Source organism: Lemur catta, chromosome 16 (genome assembly GCF_020740605.2).
Source record: "Lemur catta isolate mLemCat1 chromosome 16, mLemCat1.pri, whole genome shotgun sequence".
NCBI classification, from domain to species: Eukaryota; Metazoa; Chordata; class Mammalia; order Primates; family Lemuridae; genus Lemur; species Lemur catta.
The window spans coordinates 24,654,310-24,678,071 of NC_059143.1; the positions used below are offsets into that span (position 1 = coordinate 24,654,310).

The following is a 23,762-nucleotide window of genomic DNA, read 5'->3' on the forward strand; positions in this document are numbered from 1 at the left end:
ATGAAAATGAAATGAAAACAAGAAAACCTTGCTGAAACTTACCTTCTCGGCTCCATTTGCTTCATAATCATATGAGGGATTTTTTAATTAAATGCTAAATTCAAGCCTGAAGGTTAATTTGTGAAATAAAAACTATGTCAGAGCTTTCAAATACTACACCAAAAAAAGCCAGGGTTACTCTTGAAAAAACAAAAAATAACTATCATTTAAGAATGTTTTTGTTAAGTAATCAAATGAAGTAGCCTTAGCTTGCTGAATTTTTTTACCCCTTCTTTGGAATAAATTCTTTGATTACATGGTGAGACCCTGGAGGACCTTAGAATATTTTTGAGAAATAGATTTTAGAATATTTTTGAGAAATAGGTTTGGAGTAGGAGTGTCAATTGTGCTAAAAAAGTGGGTACAAAATAGCATCTCAGATTTTAAAAGCAAACTGCTAAAATTAATCATTCTGTCATTCAGAAAGTTTATAAGGTTTTCACAATCATTGTTTTAACACAGAAATCTGTTTATTAAACCAAACAAAGCAGAGAAAATTATACCAGCCCTCATTTTTTGAATTTTCATTTAAATAAGCAAACTTTAAATCCACACCTTTAAAGATGTTTGTGCATCTATGTATTTCCAAAATACTCATATTTCAATAAGATTTTCACATTATATTCACCAACAGTATCACAAAAGTTTTTTTTTGTTTACATAACTGTAAGGAACAGTAATTCTAGAAACACTAGAAGAAAAAAGCATAGCAATGTCCACAGTTACAAGAAAAAGTGCACATTACTTGGTCACAATCACAGTCATTACTTAAAAACTATATGTAACAAGTAATAAGAAATATCACTGATGCCTTAAACTCATTGTCAAAAACTGACATAAATTTTACATAAAATAAGGCAAATTCAGGAATGCACAAAGAATTGGTAATCCAACAAAAGCTAAACAGAAGAAAAATTGTACAAGGAGCATGAACTAAAGTACTTCTCCCTAAATATTTTAAAAATAGGCTTGCCTCAGTGCACAAAGAAAACACCACTCATGTGTATCCAACACTATAAAATAAGAAAGAAGGGCAAAGTATGGGGAATGGGAGGAAACAGTTCACTGTAAGTTGCAGCTGCATCTGCTGAGTTTTTTACATTATTTTTAGCTAGAACTGAACATTATACAAATCATAGGAGATATAATCATCTTTTTTGAAACTATTTCTGAAAGAGAAATGAAAAGAAAAGTACACACAAGAGTGCAAATTTTCAGATTGTCACTTGCAACCTCTTAACATTCAGTCATCTACATCCAGTTGCTTCTAGAGAGATGCCTGTCGACAGCAGTGGCAGAGAGCAGCTCTAAGAAACCAAAGTGTGATTTTTTTTTTCCAATGATGTCTTTTTTTTAATATTAAAAATTCTGTGATGAAAACTGCTATAGTAAAGCTGCAATGGTGAATGGGGTTTTTGAGATCAGCATGAGTGCAGAAATGCAGGCTTCTCTTGGAAGTAGTTCCTGATGTGACGATTTAAAGAACGTAGGGAAGGGTTTCTCCAGCATCAAGTGTTGTTGTTTTTGTAGAAAGAATTTGGAAAGAGAAGAAGGCAAAGGGATGTGGAAAAGGTACTTTCAGTAGATTTTTCAAAACAGTTTTCTTTTAGGACATATGAAAAAGTTACCAAAGTAAAAATGACAATTTTGAATGAAAAACAAGTTTTCTTTTTATAAAAATTACATTTTTTTTAAATACAAGATCCTTTTCATTGTTGTTATATCCTGGTAGCAACAAGAAATTTGGCTTTTTTTTTTTTTTTTTTTTTTTGCCAGAGACTTCAGCTTTCAGTCCAATGAGTCAGTAGCAAATTCCACTAATATTTCAGGTGGATCTTGAACTATTTTTTTATACCACAAGCTTCTTCTGTTTTATCCTTGAATTAAGAATATACAGCCTTTTTCCCCCTGATATTTATGCTGACACACTAAAATAAAAAGCAATAGGCTGGACACATTAAAGTATCTCAAGTACTTCAGAGGTCAGAGTTCCTTTGAAGCACCTTAACATCACTTTATGGATCAAGGACAATGTGGCATAATGGAAGTATTTCTCTTAAGAGACTTTGCAATAAGACCGGAAGCATCTCTGCTGGGAAATCAAAATGGCATTAGTGGAAACTGCAAATTTAGACCTCAGTGAATGTGGTTGTCATTTGACTCAGTTCTGTTGTAAAATGAGATTTTCCAGTTCGTCTGCAGAACGCAATAAAAATGCAGCTGATTCTCGATATCCTGCAACAAGCTGTCTCACAGCATTGATTTCAGTTGGACTCAGCTGGGGTCTGGAGTTTGAACTGCTGGAGGATCCTGAGCTGGTCGCCAACTGCCTCTTCATGCTGAGATCAGTGGGTCCTAGGGAAAAAATCATAACAGAATCAGACATCAATAATATTTTTTCTAGCACCTTGGAGGTGAGCACTCAATAAATTACTATTGAATTAATTCATGAAGTCCTTCATGAGAAGCTAGTGATATCTTTAATCAAATAGATCTACTCTCAGTAAGAAGATGCTAACTGAGGGGCTGGGGATTTCTCTCCCACGCCCTGGCCAGCCTCTGGCAATAACCTCTTACTGTGGAAAGATGGTGACAACCTTCTTTGATCATGTGCTTTTTGGAAAATTCAATTTTAAGTCTGTCTTCCACATGTTGTACAAGTTTCTCATAGCAGCATAAAATGATTGGAATTATAAACATTTTTCATTTGCTGCATTTATTGACAGATATCCTAAACCCCACCAATACATAATTTTAAAAAAACCTAGATTGTGATAATAATGACTCTAGAGTACACATTAGTCAATTTAGCAACAAGGAAACTGAGGACTGAGGGACTTTAATAACATGTTTAGAGTTTGACAACTTAAGTGGTACAATAAGAACTTGACTTAGTTTTTCATTTCAAGCTCATGTTAAAATTTGCTTTAGAAGTATAAGTAATTAGTGTAAACAATACCACAGAGAAGCTAGACATTTGGAATACTGTCTTAGGTGTTAAAGTAATTTCTATATCTATTTGCACAAAATACATTCAAAGCAAAACCTTTATTGCTTACATATTTAAACCAAATCTGATAGGTCTTCTTTTGGAAAACATCTTGTAAATGTTTACTTAAAAATTATAAAGTTATTTTAAAATCAGAAATTTGCATTGAGAAGATACTTCATTCAATAATGTTTAGATTATTAAGGTTTTTTATGCATCTTAATTGTTCACTTTTATAGTTCTTATCTTTCATTAAACATTTATTATAATTATTAAATTTACAGTATTACATTTAAAATCCTTGAATTAAATATTACTAAGCAAATAACTAAATGAATGCTCCAAAACTTTAATGATTGCCTAACTTAAAACTTTTCAGATAATGTTATGCATTTTGTGAACTAAAGCAAGGCATGTTATTTTATCCTTCTGGTTCTCCTTGAGGCATGATGGAGACAGGTCAAGACCAACCCCCTCCACCCTCAACAAAGGAGGCAGATGTCCCAGGAGAGGGAAATAGCTTCACTTGGAATTTAATTAGAGCAGAGACAAGACTAGCACACAAGAACTCTGACATCTGAGAGAACCTTCTTTCCACTTTTGCAGTGGCCTTTCAAAGCTTTGATTTTTCTAGCAAGAGTTAGATTCTATTTGTTCTGCTATTTAGAAAATCATGAGTCTGACATGACAAGCTGAAAGGGAGAGATGTGGGATGTCACACTCACAAACAGGAATTACTGACCCTGTGTTCAAGCAAATTAACAGTATCTAGTTTATTTGGAAAATTCTGAATGCATTTAAAAACATCACAATATAACAGTGGTTCTGGTCTCTGGATGAATGCACTTTAAATTTTGTTTTTCTTTATATTTACGAAGCCCTTTGCACAGCCAAGGAAACTATCATTAGAGCCAAAAGACAACCTATAGAATGGGAGAAAATATTTGCATGTTAAAAGTCTGATAAAGGCCTGATAACTAGACTCTATATAGAACTCATGAAAATCAGCAAGAAAAAAATCAAACAACCCCATTAAAAAGTGGGCAAAGTACATGAACAGAAACTTTTCAAAAGAAGACAGAATAATGGCCAACAAACATATAAAAAAAAGTGTTCAACATCTCTAATCATCAGGGAAATGCAAATCAAAACCACAATGAGATATCACTTAACACCAATGAGAATGGCCTTTATCAAAAAGTCCCAAAACAACAAATGGTGGCGTGGATGTGGAGAGATGGGAGCACTCATACCCTGCCGGTGGGGCTGCAAATTAGTACAATCTCTTTGGAAAGTAATCTGGAGATACCTCAAAGAACTAAAAGTAGAACTACCATTTGATCCAGCAATCCCACTATGGGGCATCTAACCAAAAGAACAAAAGACATTCTATAAAAAAGACATCTGCACTCGAATGTTTATAGCAGCACAATTCACAATTACAAAGATGTGGAAACAACCCAAGTGCCTATCAATACATGAGTGGATTAATGAAATGTGGTATATGTATACCATGGAGTATTAGCCATAAAAAACAATGGTGAACTAGCACCTCTTGTATTATCCCTGATGGAGTTGGAGCCCATTCTACTAAGTGAAGTATCCTAAGAATGGAAAAATAAGCACCACATGTACTCATCCAATTTATTTCACTGATCAACACCTAAGAGCACATATAGGAATAACATTAATCGGGAGTTGGGCAGATGGGGCGAGGATAGCTGTATACATTCACGATGAGTGCAATGCGCACCATTCTGGGGGATGGACACCCTTGAAGCTCTGACTTGAGGGGGAGGCAAGGGCAATAGACGTAACCTATACTTTTGTACCCCCATAATATGCTGAAATAAAAAAAAATTGGTACTAACTAAGATGTTCACATGGTAGTAATACTCATTGGGTGGTGATTGGGGGAGGGGGTGGGGAGGTAAACCCATAACTACTGGAATTGTAATGCACTGTATGGGGGGAGGGACAAGCTTGGGCAGGGCAAACGCATTACAAATAACCAAAATGTTTGTATCCCCATAATATCCTGAAAAAAGAAAACAAATTTTCATAAATTTGTTGTAGACAAATTTCAAAATATAACAAGTTTTTAAAAAATATCTACTAATGAGAATAAAATTCTTTTTTCGTGGGGCAGCTAACATTTTGCTTAATTGAGGCTCAAAGTCAATGTCCCCTTTCATCAAAATCAATTGCAAATGTTTATTAATACAGGTATGTACTGAGATTTAATGTATTGCATCTTTGAAAATGTCTTTTTATGCAGATAAGTATTTCAAAATCTGATATTAGGTCACAAGCATATGATTTTAATTGAGTATCCAAGTCATTTACAAAATTCTATTAGATTCTTTTCCTGTTGTCTTTTAGGGGGCTACAAGATACACTGCAGGTTAATTACTCCCAATCAAAGGTTCAACTGGAATTTCCTCAATTGAACAGTGAAAAGATTTTAGAATATGAGAATTTACTTTGTGTTAGCATCAATGCCCCAAATCACCGCTGAGACTGTAGTATGTGCTCAGTAAATATGTCCACTGCAAATTTACATAGAAATGGAGATTTCACTTTTTATTTAACTTTTGATAAGATGGGAAGTTTATAAAGCAACTTGCTATTACAAGTAATTCAAACAATATTGGTCATTACTCAAATGTTTTTACCACAGCATAGCTTTGCATATAAGTACTATATTATCTTATAATTTTAGATTTAATTCATCAAGAAACACTGCCAATTCTGCAACAAAAACTAATTTACAAAGCCATTCAGTGTTTTATAATAGGGCTTGAGGGCAGTTTTTCTTGTTTAGAAAAATTTCAGTCTTAGCCCTGATCTGAAAAAAATAGTTGCAATGAAACTATACCACTAAGCCATCAGATTTCCATGTAACAGGACAAGTTAGGATATTCAGATTCTATTCTGACAAAATTTCACAAACTAAAGATTGTTAAATTGATGAGAACAAATGAAGTTTGAAGATAAACAGTAGTTTTAGTAACACATAAAAGACTTGAATATTTTCCACAATGCACTTGCTAATAAATAGGTCAAGGAGTAACCATATGCCTTATGTTTTAACAAACTTTGTAAATCTGTCCAAATACCCTCTTTTTGCTACACACATCTTAGCAAATTCCACTTCAGATTGTACTGAATTCGTTTTTTCTTAACTTTGAAAATGTTCCGATTTATAGTTATTCCACACATACTATTTATAGAGGCTAATTCTTCAGTCACTCCAAACTAATAATTGACTCGAATAAATAGTAGTATCAGTAACATCTCAAGTTGGCAAGGAAAACTGCTTGAAATCAGTTGCCTTGTTTTTAATCGACTATTGATATTGTAAATATTTCCCTTTCCTCAACCCTTCAAGCACTGTTCTTGCCATAATGCTAATAGTCCTAAACAGATTTGTTTTCTCTGGACACGTTTCTTTGCATATTACAGTCAAATGCAATTTAAGAAACTTGCTCTCAGTAAATGAAGTGACTTTCCCTGGTTGACTAAGAAATGAGCCACATGGAAACGTACTTTGGTTGTAGGCTCATTTTCATGATCAGATGTTTAATAGAGGTATTTATGGATGATATTTTAGGTTTTTGCCAAACAGTAAAACAAACAAACAAACAAAAACCTATAAAACCTTAGCATCTGAGCTATATTAGCTAATGTATATAAAGCATCCAGCACAATGCCTGGATTATACCAGATATTCTATAAACGGTAATTCCCTTCACCCAATGATTGAATATTTATCAACAGGCTAAAGATACCTAAAATATCACACTAAATATACATTACTAGATTCAACGTGCTAATGAGTTGCATTTATATTCACAAGTGTGATTACACTATAATTTGCCTTTCTAATACTCTTCTTGATGATAGGATTATAGTAGCATCATAAAATGAGCTGGGCTACTCGCACCCCCTTATTTTTTTTTTCTTCTTTTGAGTTTGTTTGTCTAAAATAAAGAGTATCTAGTCTTTGAAATTTTGGTGAATTGCATTTGTAAAACCCTCAGGGTCTGATTTTTTTAATGGATAGATTTTTATAATACCAATACAATTTATGTAATGGTTATAGGTTCATTTGGAATATCTTTTCCTTTTTGAGTCAATATTGGTCAATTTTACTTTTGTAAAATATAGTTTAATATCTCTAAATTTTCAAGTATACTGGCACAAAGGTATTAATGTGTTACAATTTTTACTTATTTTTTTATTCTTATTTTATGCTTCCTCTGTCTCGACTCATTTTATGCTTCCTCTATCTCGACTCATCTTGACAAATGACGTTTTAAGCCCTTTCTAGAATTCTGCTTTTGATTTTGTTGGTCTTCTCTATTACTTCTTTATTTTCTATTTAATTCATTTCTCCACTTATTTTATTCTGTTGTCTTTGCATTTTCTCTGTTCCTTTTCTAAGTTCTTGAGTTAAATGATTAGCTCATTAATTTTCTATTTTTCCCTAATGTGTGTGTCAAAATACTACTTTAGTTCCATTTCACAAATTTAACACATAATGTTTTCATCTTAATTACAAATATTTATGAATATAAGGCCATAAGTATATTAATGGTTCTGTGGTTGTTGCCATTTGCTTAGGTGTTCAATATATCTCAAGGAATGTATATTATTAGACAGTTGGGAGATAGATTCTAGATATAGCCATTATATTAAATTTTAATTATTTTTTCAAATCCAATTTTTTTTCCTATCCATTGGTTTCTGAGAGAAATATGTTAAATTTCTCCTTGTAACTTTGTTAATTTTCATTTATTAATTGTGAGGCTATGTTATTAGGGCACATAGTAGCTAGACAATTGTTACTTCCTGATTAAGGATTCCTTTCATTATTAGGTAATGAATCTTTAATGTCCCAAAGCATTAGAGTTTAGGGACATTAAAACCTTAAAGCCAATTACAGTGGTTTCTCTGTATCTTCAGGGGATTAGTTCTAGTACACCCCAAGCCCCCAGGATATCAAAATCTATGGATACTTAGATCCCTTATATAAAATTATAGTATTTCCATATAACCTATGCATATCCTGTCACGTACATTAAATCATCTCCAGATTATTTATAATGCCTAATACAATGTAAATGCTATGTAAATAGTTATACTCTATTTTTAAATTTGTATTATTTTTTATCATTGTATTGTCATTTAAAATTTTTTTCCATTATTTCTGATCTGCAGTTGATTGAATTTGCAGATGTGGAACCCACTGATACAGAGGGCTGGCTGCTTGACATACTTACTAGTAATACACACACACAAAAATTTTCTTTCAATATTTCTGCAAGATTATGCTCTGTGTGGGTCTCTTCTATCAGAATACAGCTACATTTGACTTATGCATCTATCTGAGAATCTGTTCTTTAACAAACGGATTACAACAGAAAGAAACATGAGATGTTAATATTAAGGCTTAGGATCTCTCCATCTTCAGGGAACTTTCCCTTTGATTAAAGAAAAGGCTGGATGCCACACTTTGGTGGGAACTATTTGTCTCCTCTAGAGTCTACATCAAACTGAAGCCATTTTCAACCCATGGAGGTCTAACTGTAAGCCTAATATGATTCTGCTTTCAAGTACTGAACTCCTCTTGATGTCATTAAATTGACCCTTATCTATTTAATAAATACTGATTAATCAACATTAGGTTACCAAAGAACAGAATCTTTTTCTACAAAGTATGTAGCAAGATGCTGAGATACATCTTCTACAGGTAATTGAGAAAGCACAAAAAGCAAGATATGTATCACTGTCAAGGCCAAGTGGCTGTTTAAAGTATTATGCAAGGAAGAAAAGAGAAGCATATGGATTGCACTCCCCCAACTATTCCCCTCAAACTGTAAGTCTTCTTTCTAGCAAAACTAAGGATCAAATATTGACAGCATTTACAAGTTAAATTACATCTCCATCATAATATATTCCCAGACTGATTTGAAGGCAGTTTTAACTGTTAGCTTCAACGTTTAATTTGAAGTTGAAGATGGTAATTTAGTTGCAGGCAGTAAATATCAGTCCCCCACACATTAAAAGAAATTATTCATGATTGTTCTGAGACAAATTTAATTGAGTCTTTAAATATTTAGAAACTCGAATCTCCTGGACCTAACTTTAAAAATTCTAAATTGTTAAATCAATTTTAAAATAAAACAAATTTATTTTAATAAATGAAAATATCATATTTCCCCTTCATCACATCTTCCTGTATTTCATCATCTTTTCCCACTCTCTTGATCCATTTGTTTTATTTTAGTGTTCTGATTTAAATTCACCTTGTTAAAAGCAGAAAAATTGCAGTTGAACATCTTGCCACTGTTGCTCTTAAGTCAGTAAATTTTTCTACACTGTCAATGTAGAAAATAACTGCTTCTTTTTAAATTGTCCTTCCTAATATTTCTTCTACTTGGATTTGCTAATTCCTGGTACTAAGCTCTATAAATTGCCTGAGTTTATTTAGTAAATGACCTTTCCACCCTAGCTTGAAATTCAGTGTTTGTAGAGATCTGACTAATCACTCTAATAAACCTTAGGATTATCTAAAGTGTGAATAATTTTCCTAGCATTCTTAAAAATTTGTGAGAGGGAAGACTTTTTGGCATGCTTCTGTTTCCAGCCAAGTTTTGGCTTGTGGGAAAAGATACAAAGATTGCAGTAGGGAGGAGTTACTTTTTAACTTTAGTTAAATCAAACGTATTGCATAAGGGCATAATGATTCATTGTATTATTTATGTGTTTATATATTAATTTACATATATATTTTTCAAGTAACAGGAAGCCATTCTTAAAACAAGAAAGAACAAAGCATCCATTTACTATTTTTCAGAGACCCCATGAAGTCAAAAAAATATCACAATTACTTAAAACATTGGGTTTTCTGGCCACTGTTAAAGTCTTAAATTTTCAGGGATTTCCAAAGATTAGTAAGAAGTATAGTAAACAAGGGGTTCCATAAGACAAAAACCTCCCAAGTGCCCATGGGAAAGGTTAGACATTTGTTTTACTCTTTACACATTTATTCTGTACCATTTTAAGGCATCAGAAAATATCGATAAGCCACAATTCTTAACTGTTAATTATAAAATGTATCTTTATATTTGTGTTCATTCAATCTATTTCCAGAAACATTTGAAGGTTCTCTAAAGATGTAAATTGAATGAAAGCTGTATTTGTATTAGAGCACTGATAATAGTAAAAACCTACTAATTAATTTGGATTTAAATACAGGTTTTGTCTCCAAATGATGAAATCTCATTTACTATTCAGATAGAAAGATGTGGCATACAACTGTGAGATAATTAAGACAAGCAAAGTGGAAAACCTAGGTTGAAGTCTTAATGTAGAAACTTTTAAGCTATGTGAATTTGGACAAATCATTTACCCTACCTGTGAATAACACTGCTTCTCTTGTATATTTGTTAGATTGTTGGAGCAGGAAAAATGAAATTAAATTGTGAATGTTAAATAGTTCGATAAATGTGAGGTCATACTATTAACTGGGATACTATCCTTCCTTAAATTCTCAGCAACAATAAAAAATTCAGGAATTATTTGTGTTATAGTCTAATGATTAAAGTGGATGTGACTCACTGTATTAATTGAGTCCTCTAGAGGATAGAATCAACATATATATATATATATATAATTATATATGCTCTGACTAATAGAATACAGTGAAAGTAATGTTGAGTCCATTTGTGATCCCAGTTACATTATAGTGCAAGTAAGGTTGAGCCCATTTCTATGCCCAGAAATTAAGAGACTGGCAGTCCCTTGGCAGTTGTTTGACACACCTTCTGTCAACAGGTGGGATCTCCGTCCCCTCCCTTTGGATCTGGCCGGGGGATTACTTACACCATACTCTGACCCCTACTGATGCATCTGTGGGGGATTCCTTCAACTGTATTCTATTTTTCACTATTGGTATATTTTGAAATTGCTATATATTCAGAATTGCTATATATTGCTCTGGCCAACAGAATACAGTGGAAGTAAAGTTGAGCCCATTTCTAAGCCCAGTTACATTACAGTGGAAGTAATGTTGATCCAATTTCTAATCCCAGACCTTAAGTAAACTGGCAGTCAGTCCCTTGACAGTTTTGTCACACCTCCTGTCAACCAGTGGGATCTATGTCCCCTAACTTTGGATCTGGCAGGGGAAGAGCAATGTGCTCTGACCAATAGAATACAGTGGAAGTAATGTTCAGCCCATTTGTAATCTCAGTTACCTTACAGTGGGAGTAATATTGAGCCTATATCTAAGCCCAGACCTTCAGAGAATTGCAGTCCCTTGGCCATTCTTTGACACCCCGCCTGTCAAGAGGTGGGATCTCTGTCCCCTATCTATCCCCTTCTCTTTCCTTCCCTTCCTGTACCATTCCTTCCTGTCCCTTCCCTTCCCTTGCCTTCTTTGCTCAGTCCCTTGGCTGTTCTTTGACACACCTCCTGTCAAGGGGTGGTACCTCTGTCCCCTACCTTTGGATCTGGGGGGATTACTCTCACTATAATTATCTCTGTCCCCTACATTTGGATCTCAGGAGTGGATTCCTTTCATTGTAATTCTATTGGTCAGAGCATATATATACATAACACATACATACACACACACACACACACACATATGTGTTGCAAGAAGAGCTGAGGTTTCAGTTTGAGTCCAAATGCAGGAAAAGACCAATTACCCAGCTCAAGCAGTCAGGCAGGAGAGTTCCCTCTTATCAACCTTTATTGTCCCCATCAGATCTTCAATTGATTGATGCCCACTCACATTAGGGAGGGCATCTGCTTTATTCAGTCTACTCATGCAACTGTTCATCTCATCCCTCACAGACATATCCAGAATGATGGTTGGCCAAATATCTGGGTACCCTGTAGCCACGTCAAGTTGACACTTAAAATTAACCATCACATTGATATATTTTATTCAATGTGATATCACTCCAATATCCCAAAGTACAGGTATTCTAAATCACTTTTAATGCTTTGAGATAATTATCTAAGACATGTTCACTATGACATAGATGTCCACTACAAAAATAAAGTTAATAGGAGTTGTTTTTTGTTCTATACACTTAATGGCAATAAAAATTATTTTAAGGTCCTGAATATTGAACCTGCATATACACATACACATTTATCCCACAGTGATTAAATTTGGTAGGTTATTCCACAGTGATTTTAAAACTTAGAACAATATAACCAAAACATGTATGGCTCATGAGGTAAGAAAAGTGTGAATTAGTGAAGTATTAATGCCTCTAGGATTGAGATTACCGGTAATTAAGAATCAAATTGATAGTTAATAACCATGATAATACAATATTAAAATAATATTGTAAAAGTCCAACACTGACTCTCAGTTTAGTCATTTTTTAGTAAAAATGTCTTAAGGTGTGGTGAAGTAATTTATCTCACTGATTGTTTCAAAGCACAAAATAAGAAAATTGTCTTCTTTTTAGCAATTTTCCAATATTCCTATCATTATAAATAACCTAACAAATGTGTAGGTACCTATGACATATCATTTCTATTCACATATTTTAAATCCCTCAAAGTTTACTATAAGTAGATAATAATTATAATAATGTTATAGTAAATAACATTTATAGCATCCTATAAATATGAGTTTATAAAAGTTACATATTTATAGGGCAAAGTGCACATGAGATGTTTTAATCTGATACATTCATTTTTAAACTTTGCAGAGATCATTCTATGTTTTAATTTTTGCCAAAGAAACTCAGCAAATTTTAATCAACTTATCTTTTAAGCAGATATTTAAATGGCATACCCAAGGTAATTTTAATTTTAACACTTGTTGCTCTGGAAATAGGGGTGAAATTGGAGCGGGTAGATCTTGCTACCTTTGGATCATCCTTTTGGCTCTTAGAGTCTCATAATAATTTAAAGTTAAGAAGAGAAAATCAAACACTAACTTTCTGAAAGAACAGATGACAGAAGTCTAGTAGACTATAAATAAATTGAATCATGAACCTGAAGTGAAAGTTAGCAACCAGGACTATCCTCTCTGTTTAAAAAAATATCCACATTCGATTTACAATTATCCAAAACTATGAAGGAAGCCATGACTCATGTGAAATACAGAGTATTTATGCTGAAAGAGCTTCTCCTTTTATCCCATCAGTAAGTAAACCATGGAGGTAAAAATAAAGATTTAAGAAACAAAATTTTAAGGGTACTATTTGGAGATAGAGTACATGTGCCTGCCTGCCTTTACTGATTTCTTATCAAATATTTATATTGCTTCATCAAACATCAAAAGATATAAAAGTTAAGCACAACCATTTTTTGTGAACCTCGACAAAAATATTTTCTTGTATTTGAAAGAAGACAGGATGGATGGATTTCCATTAAGGCTAATGTCTTTTTAGCAACTTCTCTTTGTTGTTCAGTGGCTTAGAAAGGAAATTGTATTTTTTAAAAATTTATTTATTTTATATGTCACTTAAAAGTTGACATATAAAATTGCATGTGCTTTTCATGTACAACATGTTTTGAGGCACCTATACAATGTGGAATGTTTAAATCTAGCTAATTAATAAATGCATTACCTAATCTAATTATCATTCTTGTGATGAGAACACTTAATATGTACTCTCTGAGCATTTTTCAAGAAAGACATTATGTTAAGTGAAATAAGCCAGGCCCAGACAGAAAAATATTGCATAATCCTACTCATGTGGAATCTAAAAAAATTAATCTCATGGAAATCGTAGAATGGTAATCACTGGAGGCGGGGGTGGGCAGAGGGGAGGGAAGGTTGGGAAGATGTTGGCCAAAGAATACATACTTACAATTTGATAGGAGGAATAAGTTCAAGAAATCTATTGTATACCATGATGACTATAGTTATGATAACACACTGTATTTTTGAAAATAGCAAGTTAATATTTTACAATAAACACAAGAAATCATAGGAACAGACCATAGTTGGACAGAGAAGTGGGAGAATGGCTTACAGAGGATGTGGATATGGAAGAGGTGATTATATTATAATATACAAATCATACGTCTGCTTTGAAAGAACACAGCAAAAGTACAGTATGACCTTCCTCACAATTATGGATAAACTGTGTTCATGAATATGTTTTCAGAAACTGAGTGTTTTAAAAAAGGCCTATAATTATCCCTATAATACTGTTCCAAGGGACATTAAAGAGGCAGTAACTTATACTGCTAGAAATAGAAACCAGAAAAAAATTTTTAATTGACATGACTGTATAAACTACTTTTAGACCCATTCAAGGCATTCAAGAGGATTATATTCCCTAATGGATTTAAATTACCAGAAATAATTTGTTTCTCCGTGTGGCCATTTAGATATTGGCCGGGATGTTCATCACCACACCCTTAATTTTATAATCATTTGTTAATTCTGAATTTGAGTGAATAGACCAAATAGCAACTCAGGAGGCAAAATTTGCACCATGTGGATGCATATTCAAATGCATACACTTCCATTAGTTCTACCCATTATACATGGATGGAAGGAGGGCTTTCAGAAAAAGCATTTGTATGTTAGTCAAGAGCCAGGTGACATTTAAAAATTACCTTGTGTCAAAATTCAAAGGAGATTGTGTAAGGAAAACCACCAACCCAAGCCTATCATAATGAGCTCATGTCACCTGGAAAGGCCCTAAATGGTTTATCAGTAAGCTCAAGAAGGAGGGTCCCAGAATACTAACGGGGTCTTCTTTTCATTTGTTCCCTTCAGTGAGTAGGCACCATACAAAATTCCCAAGAGGCCCTTAGGAGTATATAAAGATCCATTTTACTGTGCAGTTAAAGTACAGACTTTTAGGAAGCTGTTGCCAGCAGAGCCAGATCAATATTGAACTGTAAAACCAATTATGAGTGCTGGGTAGTCCAGGGAAAACACAGGACCACTCAGCCCGCTTTTCAGAGCCTTTCTTGGAGGCTCTCTGACTCACAGAAATTCAGTGAAAGATTTGAGGGCTTAGCTAGATAAACTGCAAGATGCTTTCATTTGCAGATCATGCACATAATTTTCTTTTCAATTTTCTAGAAAATAATTAACATAATTTTCAATCATTAAAGTTTACAAGTAAGCATTATCTCTTTGGATCATTCTGTATCTCAAGATATTTGTATAAATAATTCACAATCTCAACTGAATTCAAACTATATGTGGAAAAGCTAAAAACAAAGAATTAACTATGTCAAAAATGTGGTCACGTTTCATATATCTTGAGTTTGGGCTTGTTTTCCCTAAACCTCACACAATTTCAAATTCTGTCACAATTAAATTCTTTTAAAATTTGTTTTGTTTCTAGTTTTAAAGTAATCCTATGCCAAAGAGGTTTTCAATACCTATGTTATGACTGATACAGGGATTAGCACTTCTCAGAACCCTAAAATAATTGAAAGTTATTTAAAAGCCAGGCAGTTTGAATTAAAGGCATTACTATTTAAGAATTATCATTTAAGTTTCTATAAAGTTTTATTGACTCCATTTATTTCATGGAGGAGTGAATGATAAATGATAAATTGTTAAAGGCAAGGAATCTGATGGAATAAATGTAGAAAAGGTTTTCTGCAATACCAAAACTACCCAAAGGCCACTATAAGTGTGAATAAGGTGAAAAGGCTAAAGTCTAGTCTTTTCAGAATCAGAAAGGTCTAATAGGAATTTCTGTGATGATAGAAGCGTTCTCTATGCTGTTTAATACAGGAACCACTTGCCACTTTGGCTACTGAATACTTGAAATGCATCCTAGTGGGATGGAAGAACTGGATTTTGAATTTTGTTTAATTAATTTTAATTCTAATTGTGGCTATCATACTGGATAGTGCAGACCTAGATAAAATTATATATGAAAGAAAGAGAAAACAATCTAAGTAAGGATACAGTTGAGTAAAGTTTAAAGTAGGAACATACCCCGATTTTTAGGTCATCGAAGGAACACACGTGATGAAAGAGCTGCAACAAGTTGGATACTATGATAGAAAGTGTTTAAATACAGTATATCATTTTTTTATAAACAAAGTTTCACTATGAGTTATAGAACATACTTTGACAACTCAGGTTTAATGGGAACTCCATTGAGATATAACTGCATAATCCCAATGATGTTGACTTCGATTAGATCACACAGTCATCTTTCTTCATATAATATGTGACCATCAGGAGATCTTCCCATTGTGTAAAAGGCATATGAATTCACCAGAGGGGATTTCATAGCTTTTGTGAATTACTTTTAGGCTCTATTCTATAAAATCATTATCTATACATTTTTTCATGATAGACATTATGCATTTTTTTTTTTACACAAAAACATCCAGCTGGTCTCCTGGAGCAGGATCACAATGGTCCCTCCCCACACATCTACACGACTTCTTTGCATGTGGCTAAGGAGCCAGAACAAGTTATTCAGAGAATAAGGTAAAGGGAAAAAGTACACCTTTATAGGTCCCTAGATAACTATGGTAAATAATTCTTTACTGAATCAGGGGGGCTCAAGCTGAATAGATTTTAAAACAGAATTTGTGTATTTCAAAATATTTCTCTGAAATGTTTAACATGAAACATTTCCCTTCCCCCAATATTATGCTCCAAGAAGACATCCTTAATGTCAACTGATTACTCCCATGCTCAGTTGGACTTAGTAAAGATCTCCCAACAGGCACAATCTTTTATTAGAATAATTTCTTTCCTTTAGTCATTCATGTATGTATTTAATATTCATTGAACACTAATAGAAGCCAATCACCTACTGACATTGATGATATGACAGTTTAAAAAAAAGTCACTTTGTGCATAGTTTAATATAGAAAAGAGCACATAACAGGCAGGTTATATAATAAGAGATATGCTTAGGTTATAATTGAAACATATAGAAAGAAAATTTAGCCAAGAAATGAGGGAGGCAGTCAGAAAAGATACAGGGAACATAATACTGATGAGAGTCAGATTTGGGGAGGGTATTCTGGCATGAGATAACCCCAGGGAAAGGAAATAGTATGTGTGAGTATGAAGAATCCATTTTTAAATAATTAAATATAGGGTTTCTCCAGATGTCTAGACCAAACTGTCTGATAGATAACTGTATACAAATCGGAAACTCAGCAGAAAGACTGGGGTAGTTATACAGATTAGGCAGTATTTTGCAGCTGAAACCATAAAAGCTGGGGAGCTCTCACTTGGGCATTGTGCAAAACAAGAGGATTAAAGGGACAAGTGTGAGATTCTGGGGGAATCCCAGCAGGGAAGGGCATGAGTAGAAAAGCAAAGCCTGGAAAGGCAACAAAAGAATGATTTGAGGAGCACAAGGTGCCACCAGAGTGCATTACTATGGATGCCAAGAGGGCGGAAGTTTCAAGGTTCTAATCATCAACAGATTCAAATATGCCCAAGACATCTGGTAAAATAAAGGGCAAACAATTTCTTTCATTTGACAATCAGTGGAGTCACTGATAAACTAAACCAGACGAGTTTCAGGAGAATGGTGGGGAGAAGCTGGTTAGATTGAAGAGTGAGTGGGAGGTGAGAAATGAAGAGATTGAATGAATAAAAGTGGTCCTTTGACTTCAGATGAAAAGATATGTTTCAAAATGTTAATGCCTGGCACTATCAACATACAAAGTCAGTCATACCACTGTCACCAGTTTTAGTGTGATGGTGAATCTTATGGCCACCATTCCTTGGACTCATAATTAAAGGCATTGAGCCAATAGATCCACTAAAGCCAACAATCCTGAATATTAGTGAGGAGTAAGGAAGATAATGGCTGTAAAGGATTTGACAAACCAGAAACTGCCATGCAAATGTTAGTTATTATGGCTATTATTACTACAATTTGATCCTGTTAGATTTTTGGTCTGTATATCAGCCCAGTTTATATCAGAGTTGAAAAACAAATAGAAAAGTCTGCCCCATGGAGTTTGTGGAGAGGAAACATCAGTAGTTAACTTATGCATTATGCATATAATTTAGACTCAAGGGATCCAATGAATAACTGCAGTGAACCACAATTGCCCTCTTTAGACAGCTCGATGTGAACTTCCTGATAGAAAGAAAGCAGTCCAAAGTCCCGTGTAAATGGATGTGATAATAACAGGAGGATTGGCTGCTTGCTTGCTTCTCATTTCAGTTTGATAATTTGAATAAATTCTTTATACAAATTGTAACTGCTGTCATTTTGATAATACTCCAACTTGAAAACTTGGATTATTGGGTATAGACCCTTGCCAGCTCTAAACAAATGAGGTTGGCTAATGAAGGATTTGAACAGTACCCTGGCACCATTAGTAGACAGAATCTTTCCTTGTTTTGAAGTCTCCAACATGGGCAAGCTTTTCCTATTGATATTGTGTTTAAAATTAAGCAGGAGTTTATAAAACTCTGTACCTGTTATAGACCCATAAAGTGATGCATGAACTGGAGCCTTCTTCTTTTACCCACAGAATCCCCAAATTCAGTTTAATCTTTCTTCTTGCCTCTAATTCCTTTGCTTTCTACTAAGATAAACCCTTCACTCCTGTCATCCAGAAATAATTGCCTCTGTACTTTTTTTGAATTTTGGTATAAATATTCTATTTTTAACAATTTATTCATTTATTAAGCAAATATTATCAAACACTTCCTATATCTCTGGTCTTTCTCAGAGGGATGTAATAGTGAACAAGATAAAGTTTCTGTTTTCAAGAAGTATACATCTATTTAAAGAAAAATATTTGAAAATATAGTCACAATTCAGTAAGTGCTAGAATAAAGACACATACAGGGGAATGATTCATCTTCCAAAGAGTGGAAGGATGATGATGGAAAGTTTCAAAGAGGAGGAAGTATTTAATCAGGATCTGAAGGATTTTGATGTTTAGACTGGAGGAAGACTATCTTTTTGATCTGTAAGTTTCATGAGGTTATGAGGTTACTGATTCTGCCTTATCCACTTTTGTTTCTCTCAAAGTGACAATGATATGAACATGGGAACCCCACAATATTTACAGTGAATTCAAATGCTGCTAAGGTATCCTTTTTTATTCTTCTGCCTTTACATTCTTCTTGAACATGGTACTATCTTCAGGGTTCATGTTATTATTACAGTATTAGCTTTAAAGGTTCTGGAAACAATCTTTGCTCCCCTAATTATGCTGCTGTCATGCAACATACTTCCAAGTTTCCCCAGTTAATGATGTAAAACCTGATTATCTTCATCTCCTTAATAAATTAAGTCAGATATATAGTTAATTCAACTTGGTCTCTTGGAAGTTGCTACTGCCTTCCATAATTTTCAGATCTCTACAAATCCTCACATCAAGAATTCTCAAACTTAGATTAACTGGAGTTGTCAGACATCAGATATGATGTTGGCATCTAATATAATGCCATTCTTCTGTTAAGTCCTTTTTAGGACATAACAGATTTATGCATATGCATGTAGTTTCTTTCACCACAGCTCCAAATCTGTTACAGGGAATGACTATTTTGGTGTCATTTCTTCATTTCAATGAAGAAATAATAGAATAATACCATTTTCAAAAGGCAGATCATTTGGGGTTCCCAGAATTTATAAAGAAAGTCCTTAAATAAAGGATATTGTAGGCTTAATACATCTAGCTGCCTTTCTGTGATTAAAACACACAAAAACTAAACAAAACCCAAATAGCAATAGACAATGCCAGTGTTGTAGTTAGTATGTATTCTTGGAAAAAGAAAAGGTATTTAGAGCTCCTTTATAACATGGAATTAAACCATTTCCCTTGTTACCATTACCATTGGTAGAATACTTTTTCAAATGTTCACCAGATGAATTCTCTTTGATTTAAGTCTAAAGTTATTATTTGCCTAAACTAGTCTTTTCCTGTTTGTTGTTGTTTTTAAAATCAGTAACACTCAGCTGAAAGCCATTGCTCAAAAAAAGTCACATCATTTTTGATTTGCTTCATGCCATAATGGTTAGTCTGCTACTTCTGTTTCTTCTTAGCAGTACACAGAGAGTCTGAACTGTTTGAAGTTGTTTGCCATGTCCTTACGAGATCTTTATCTCATCAAACAACACCCAAAGGATGTATTAACTAAATAGCTCAGAAATCAATATCTGTGACCTTGAGCAAGCCACCCAATTTTGCAGGCCTGTTTCTTTCTTTATAGCCTTTACAAAATAAAAAGGTTGTTATCACATGATTTCTCAAGTCCCTTTCGGCTGTATCATTTTATGATAGTGAAGTTTTTGAGGTGAGTCAGACAAGGTGGGCCTCAACAAAATACCATAGTATCCACACTCAAGCAGCACATTTATAAAACCTAATTTATAGTCACGGATATGATTGTATACCTGGAATTTATACAGATTTCTTAGGTAGCTTTTGAGAACCACTGAACAATATGACTGAGGAATAGATACGAATGTAATATAATTATGCATGTGAATATGCATGCACATGTGCCCATATGTGCTCTGGGACATGCTTCAGAGGACAAATTCATGTTGCTATCAGAGTGTGTGATGACACCTGATCTAGATTTGGAGTTCTGGATTTAAAGAAAGGATGAGAGATAAATAAGATGGGGCAGGGGGAAGCAGGTCAAAGAAAAGGTCAAGTGGGTTGGCTGGCTAATGTCATTTCCCTAAGAACCTTGAGACCCACAGAAGGGTTTTAGCTGGTGAAGTGATATGATCAGATTTACCTTTTCTAAAAGACTGTTTTAGTTTCTCAGTGGTGAATGGGTTGAAGGTCAAGAAAGACTTTGGGAGCCCTGCTCATTAATAATGTGTAACAAAACTTTTCTTTTAGATTCCTTCACAATTTTTACCCATGATTGGCAGCTGCTCTCTTCTCTTCCCAAAAAACTCACTCAAAATATTCTCACATGTGTCTTCATCCTTTTCCTTCTTTGTATACATTATCTCTATTACCACCAGCAGCTCTGTCTTTTTTGTGGAAAAAAAAAAAAATCAATGCTTTCCTCTGACTTGCTAAATAAATCAAAAAAGCAAAATGGGTATTGAAACATTGGTACTCCCACAGTACCCTGAGCTCAGAAAAGTCACATGCTTAGATTAATGCTCTGCTGTCAATGTCTGGAAATTCTTAATTTTCAAACAAGAGGCTTGATATTTTCACTTTGCATTGGGCCCCCAAAATTATTTAGTTACTGATGGAAAAAAAGATAAATTATTGTTGGCTGTATAAGAGTAGAGATGAGAAATACTGTTTGTTCTACTCTTATCTATGTCACCTACATGTCCAAAGCTTTGTCTACTTCTCTTCATTTTCAGCACCACCACCATAACCCAAGTTACTATTGTTTTTATAATATTACAGAAATAACTAACATTGGTCAAAATAGATTTTAAAACAAAAAATTATTAGAGATAAAAGGAATATTTTACACTGATAAAAGAGTCAATCCATCAAGAAGATACAGCAATATAAATATACGTATGTGCTAAACAACACAGTCTCAAAATGAAGGAAACAACAACAACAACAACAAAACTTTCAGAATTGAAGGCAGAAATAGACAATTCAACAGTAGTAGATGGAGACCTCAATACACTTCTTTCAATAATGGAGACACAAACTAGGCAGAAGATTCAATAAGAATATATAAGAACTGAACAACACTATAAACAAAGTAGACCTAATACACATTCACAAAATACCCTGCCACCAACAGAATACATATTTTTCTCTAGTGTACATAGTAAATTCTTTAGAATAGATCATAATCTATGTTATCATCCAGCTTCAAACAAGCATCAATAAATTTAAAATGATTAAAATTATATAAAGTATGTTGTCATGTTGAAAATGAAATAAAATTAGAAATCAATAATATTAAGAAATTCACACATATGTGGAAGTTAAACAATATACTCCTAAGTGACCAATGGGTCAAAGAAGAAACACCAAGTGAAATTAGAAAATGCTTTGAGGTGGATGAAAATAAAACCACCACCCAAACTTATGGGATGCAGATAAAGCAGTGCTTAGAAGGAAACTTATAGCTGTAAATGTCTATATTTAAAAAGAGAAAACAAGACTTCAATTACAGTTGTCCCTCAGCATCTGTGGGGATTCATTCCAGAACCCTCCCCAATTATCAAAGTCAGCAGATGCTCAAGTCACTTAAATAAAATGACATAGTATTTGCATATAGCCTATGTACATCCTCCCATATACTTTAAATCATCTCTAGATTGCTTCTAGTACTTAAATGTGAGTGTTATGTAAATAGTTGTTATACTGTATTTTTATTTGTATTATTGTTGTTAGTTTTTTCATTTTGAATAATTTTGATCTGTGATTGGTTAAATTTGTGAATGTAGGACCTGTGGATACAAAGGACCAACTGTAATCTAACTTTCCAGTTGAAAACACTGAAAAATAAGAGCAAACTAAACCTATAATAAGCAAAATAAAGAAAATAATGAATGAAGCATAAAGGAGTAAGCTAGAGAATAAAAAAAAGAAAACCAATGAAACCAAAACCATATTCTTTGAAAGATCCACAAAATTGACAAAAGCTAGACTGACCAAGAAGGAAAGAGAGAAAACTCTAATTACTAGAATAAGAAATCATCACTACTAACCTTACAAAAATAAAAAGGATTATGAAGGGAGAAGACTATGAACAGTTGTTTGTTAATAAATTAGATAATCTAGATGAACTGGGAAAATTCCTAGAAATGTATAAACTACCTAAACTGACACAAGAAATAGATAATATAAGTACACCTATAACAATGGAAGAGATTGAGTTAGTAATCAAAAATCAAGCAGAAAAGAAAAGCCCAGGCCCAGGTGGCATCACTGCTGAATTCTAGCAAACATTTAAAGAATTAATACTAATACTTTACAAATTCTCTGAAAAAACAGAAGAGGGACCAATTCTCAGCTTGTCTTATGAGGCCAGAGCTAGCCTGACACCAAAACTAGACAAAGACATCAGAAAAAAGAAAAATGCAGGTCAATTATTTCCTATGAATATGGACCCAAAAATCATCACCAAAATATTAGAAAGCTTAACACAGAAACATATCAAAATAATTATATGCTTTGAGCTAGTGGAATTTTCCCAGAAATGCAAGATTGGCTTAACATCAAGAAATTAATTAATGCAATTATTACATCATGAAGAACAAAAACCACATTATAATCTCAATAGATGCAGAACAAGCATACATCAAAATTCAACACCTTTATTTGATAAAAAATATACAACAAACTAGGAATAAAAAGGACCTTTCTAAGCTCCTCAGTCTAATAAATGGCATCTATTAAAAAAAAATATTTGATGGTGAAAGACTGAATTATTCCCCCTAAGATCAGGAACAAGATAAAAAATATTTACTATCAGTACTCTTATCCAACATTTTATTAGAGATTTTTCTCCAGGGCAACTAGGCAAGAAAAATAAATGAAATTCAGATTGAAAAGAAAGAAGAAAAACTATTTCTATTTACAAATGACATTTTCTTGCCTATAAAAACCCCCAAGGAATTCACTTAATTAGAATTAATAAATGAGCTCAGCAAGGATGCAGGACACAAATATACAAAAATCAACTGCACTTTTATAAACCCTCAATAAACAGTCCAAATATGGAATTAAGGAAAGCATTCCATTTATAATAACGTCAGCAAAGTGAAATAGCAATAATATTAACAAAACATATGCAAAGTTTGTACTGTAAATACTACAAGACATA

At 33.5% G+C, this 23,762-nt stretch overlaps 1 protein-coding gene across 6 annotated transcripts in view; it reads right to left on the reverse strand.

The window, feature by feature from the left end:
* Positions 1 to 490: 490 nt before the first annotated feature.
* NOL4 (nucleolar protein 4) overlaps positions 491 to 23,762 on the reverse strand; it is a 314,990-nt gene continuing 291,718 nt past the window's right edge. For all 6 annotated transcript variants that reach the window (XM_045527469.1, XM_045527470.1, XM_045527472.1 and 3 more), the window contains one exon: positions 491 to 2,394. In XM_045527469.1, coding sequence (XP_045383425.1) covers positions 2,201 to 2,394 — 194 coding nt within the window. In that variant the 3' untranslated portion in view covers positions 491 to 2,200. The remainder of the gene's footprint in view (positions 2,395 to 23,762) is intronic.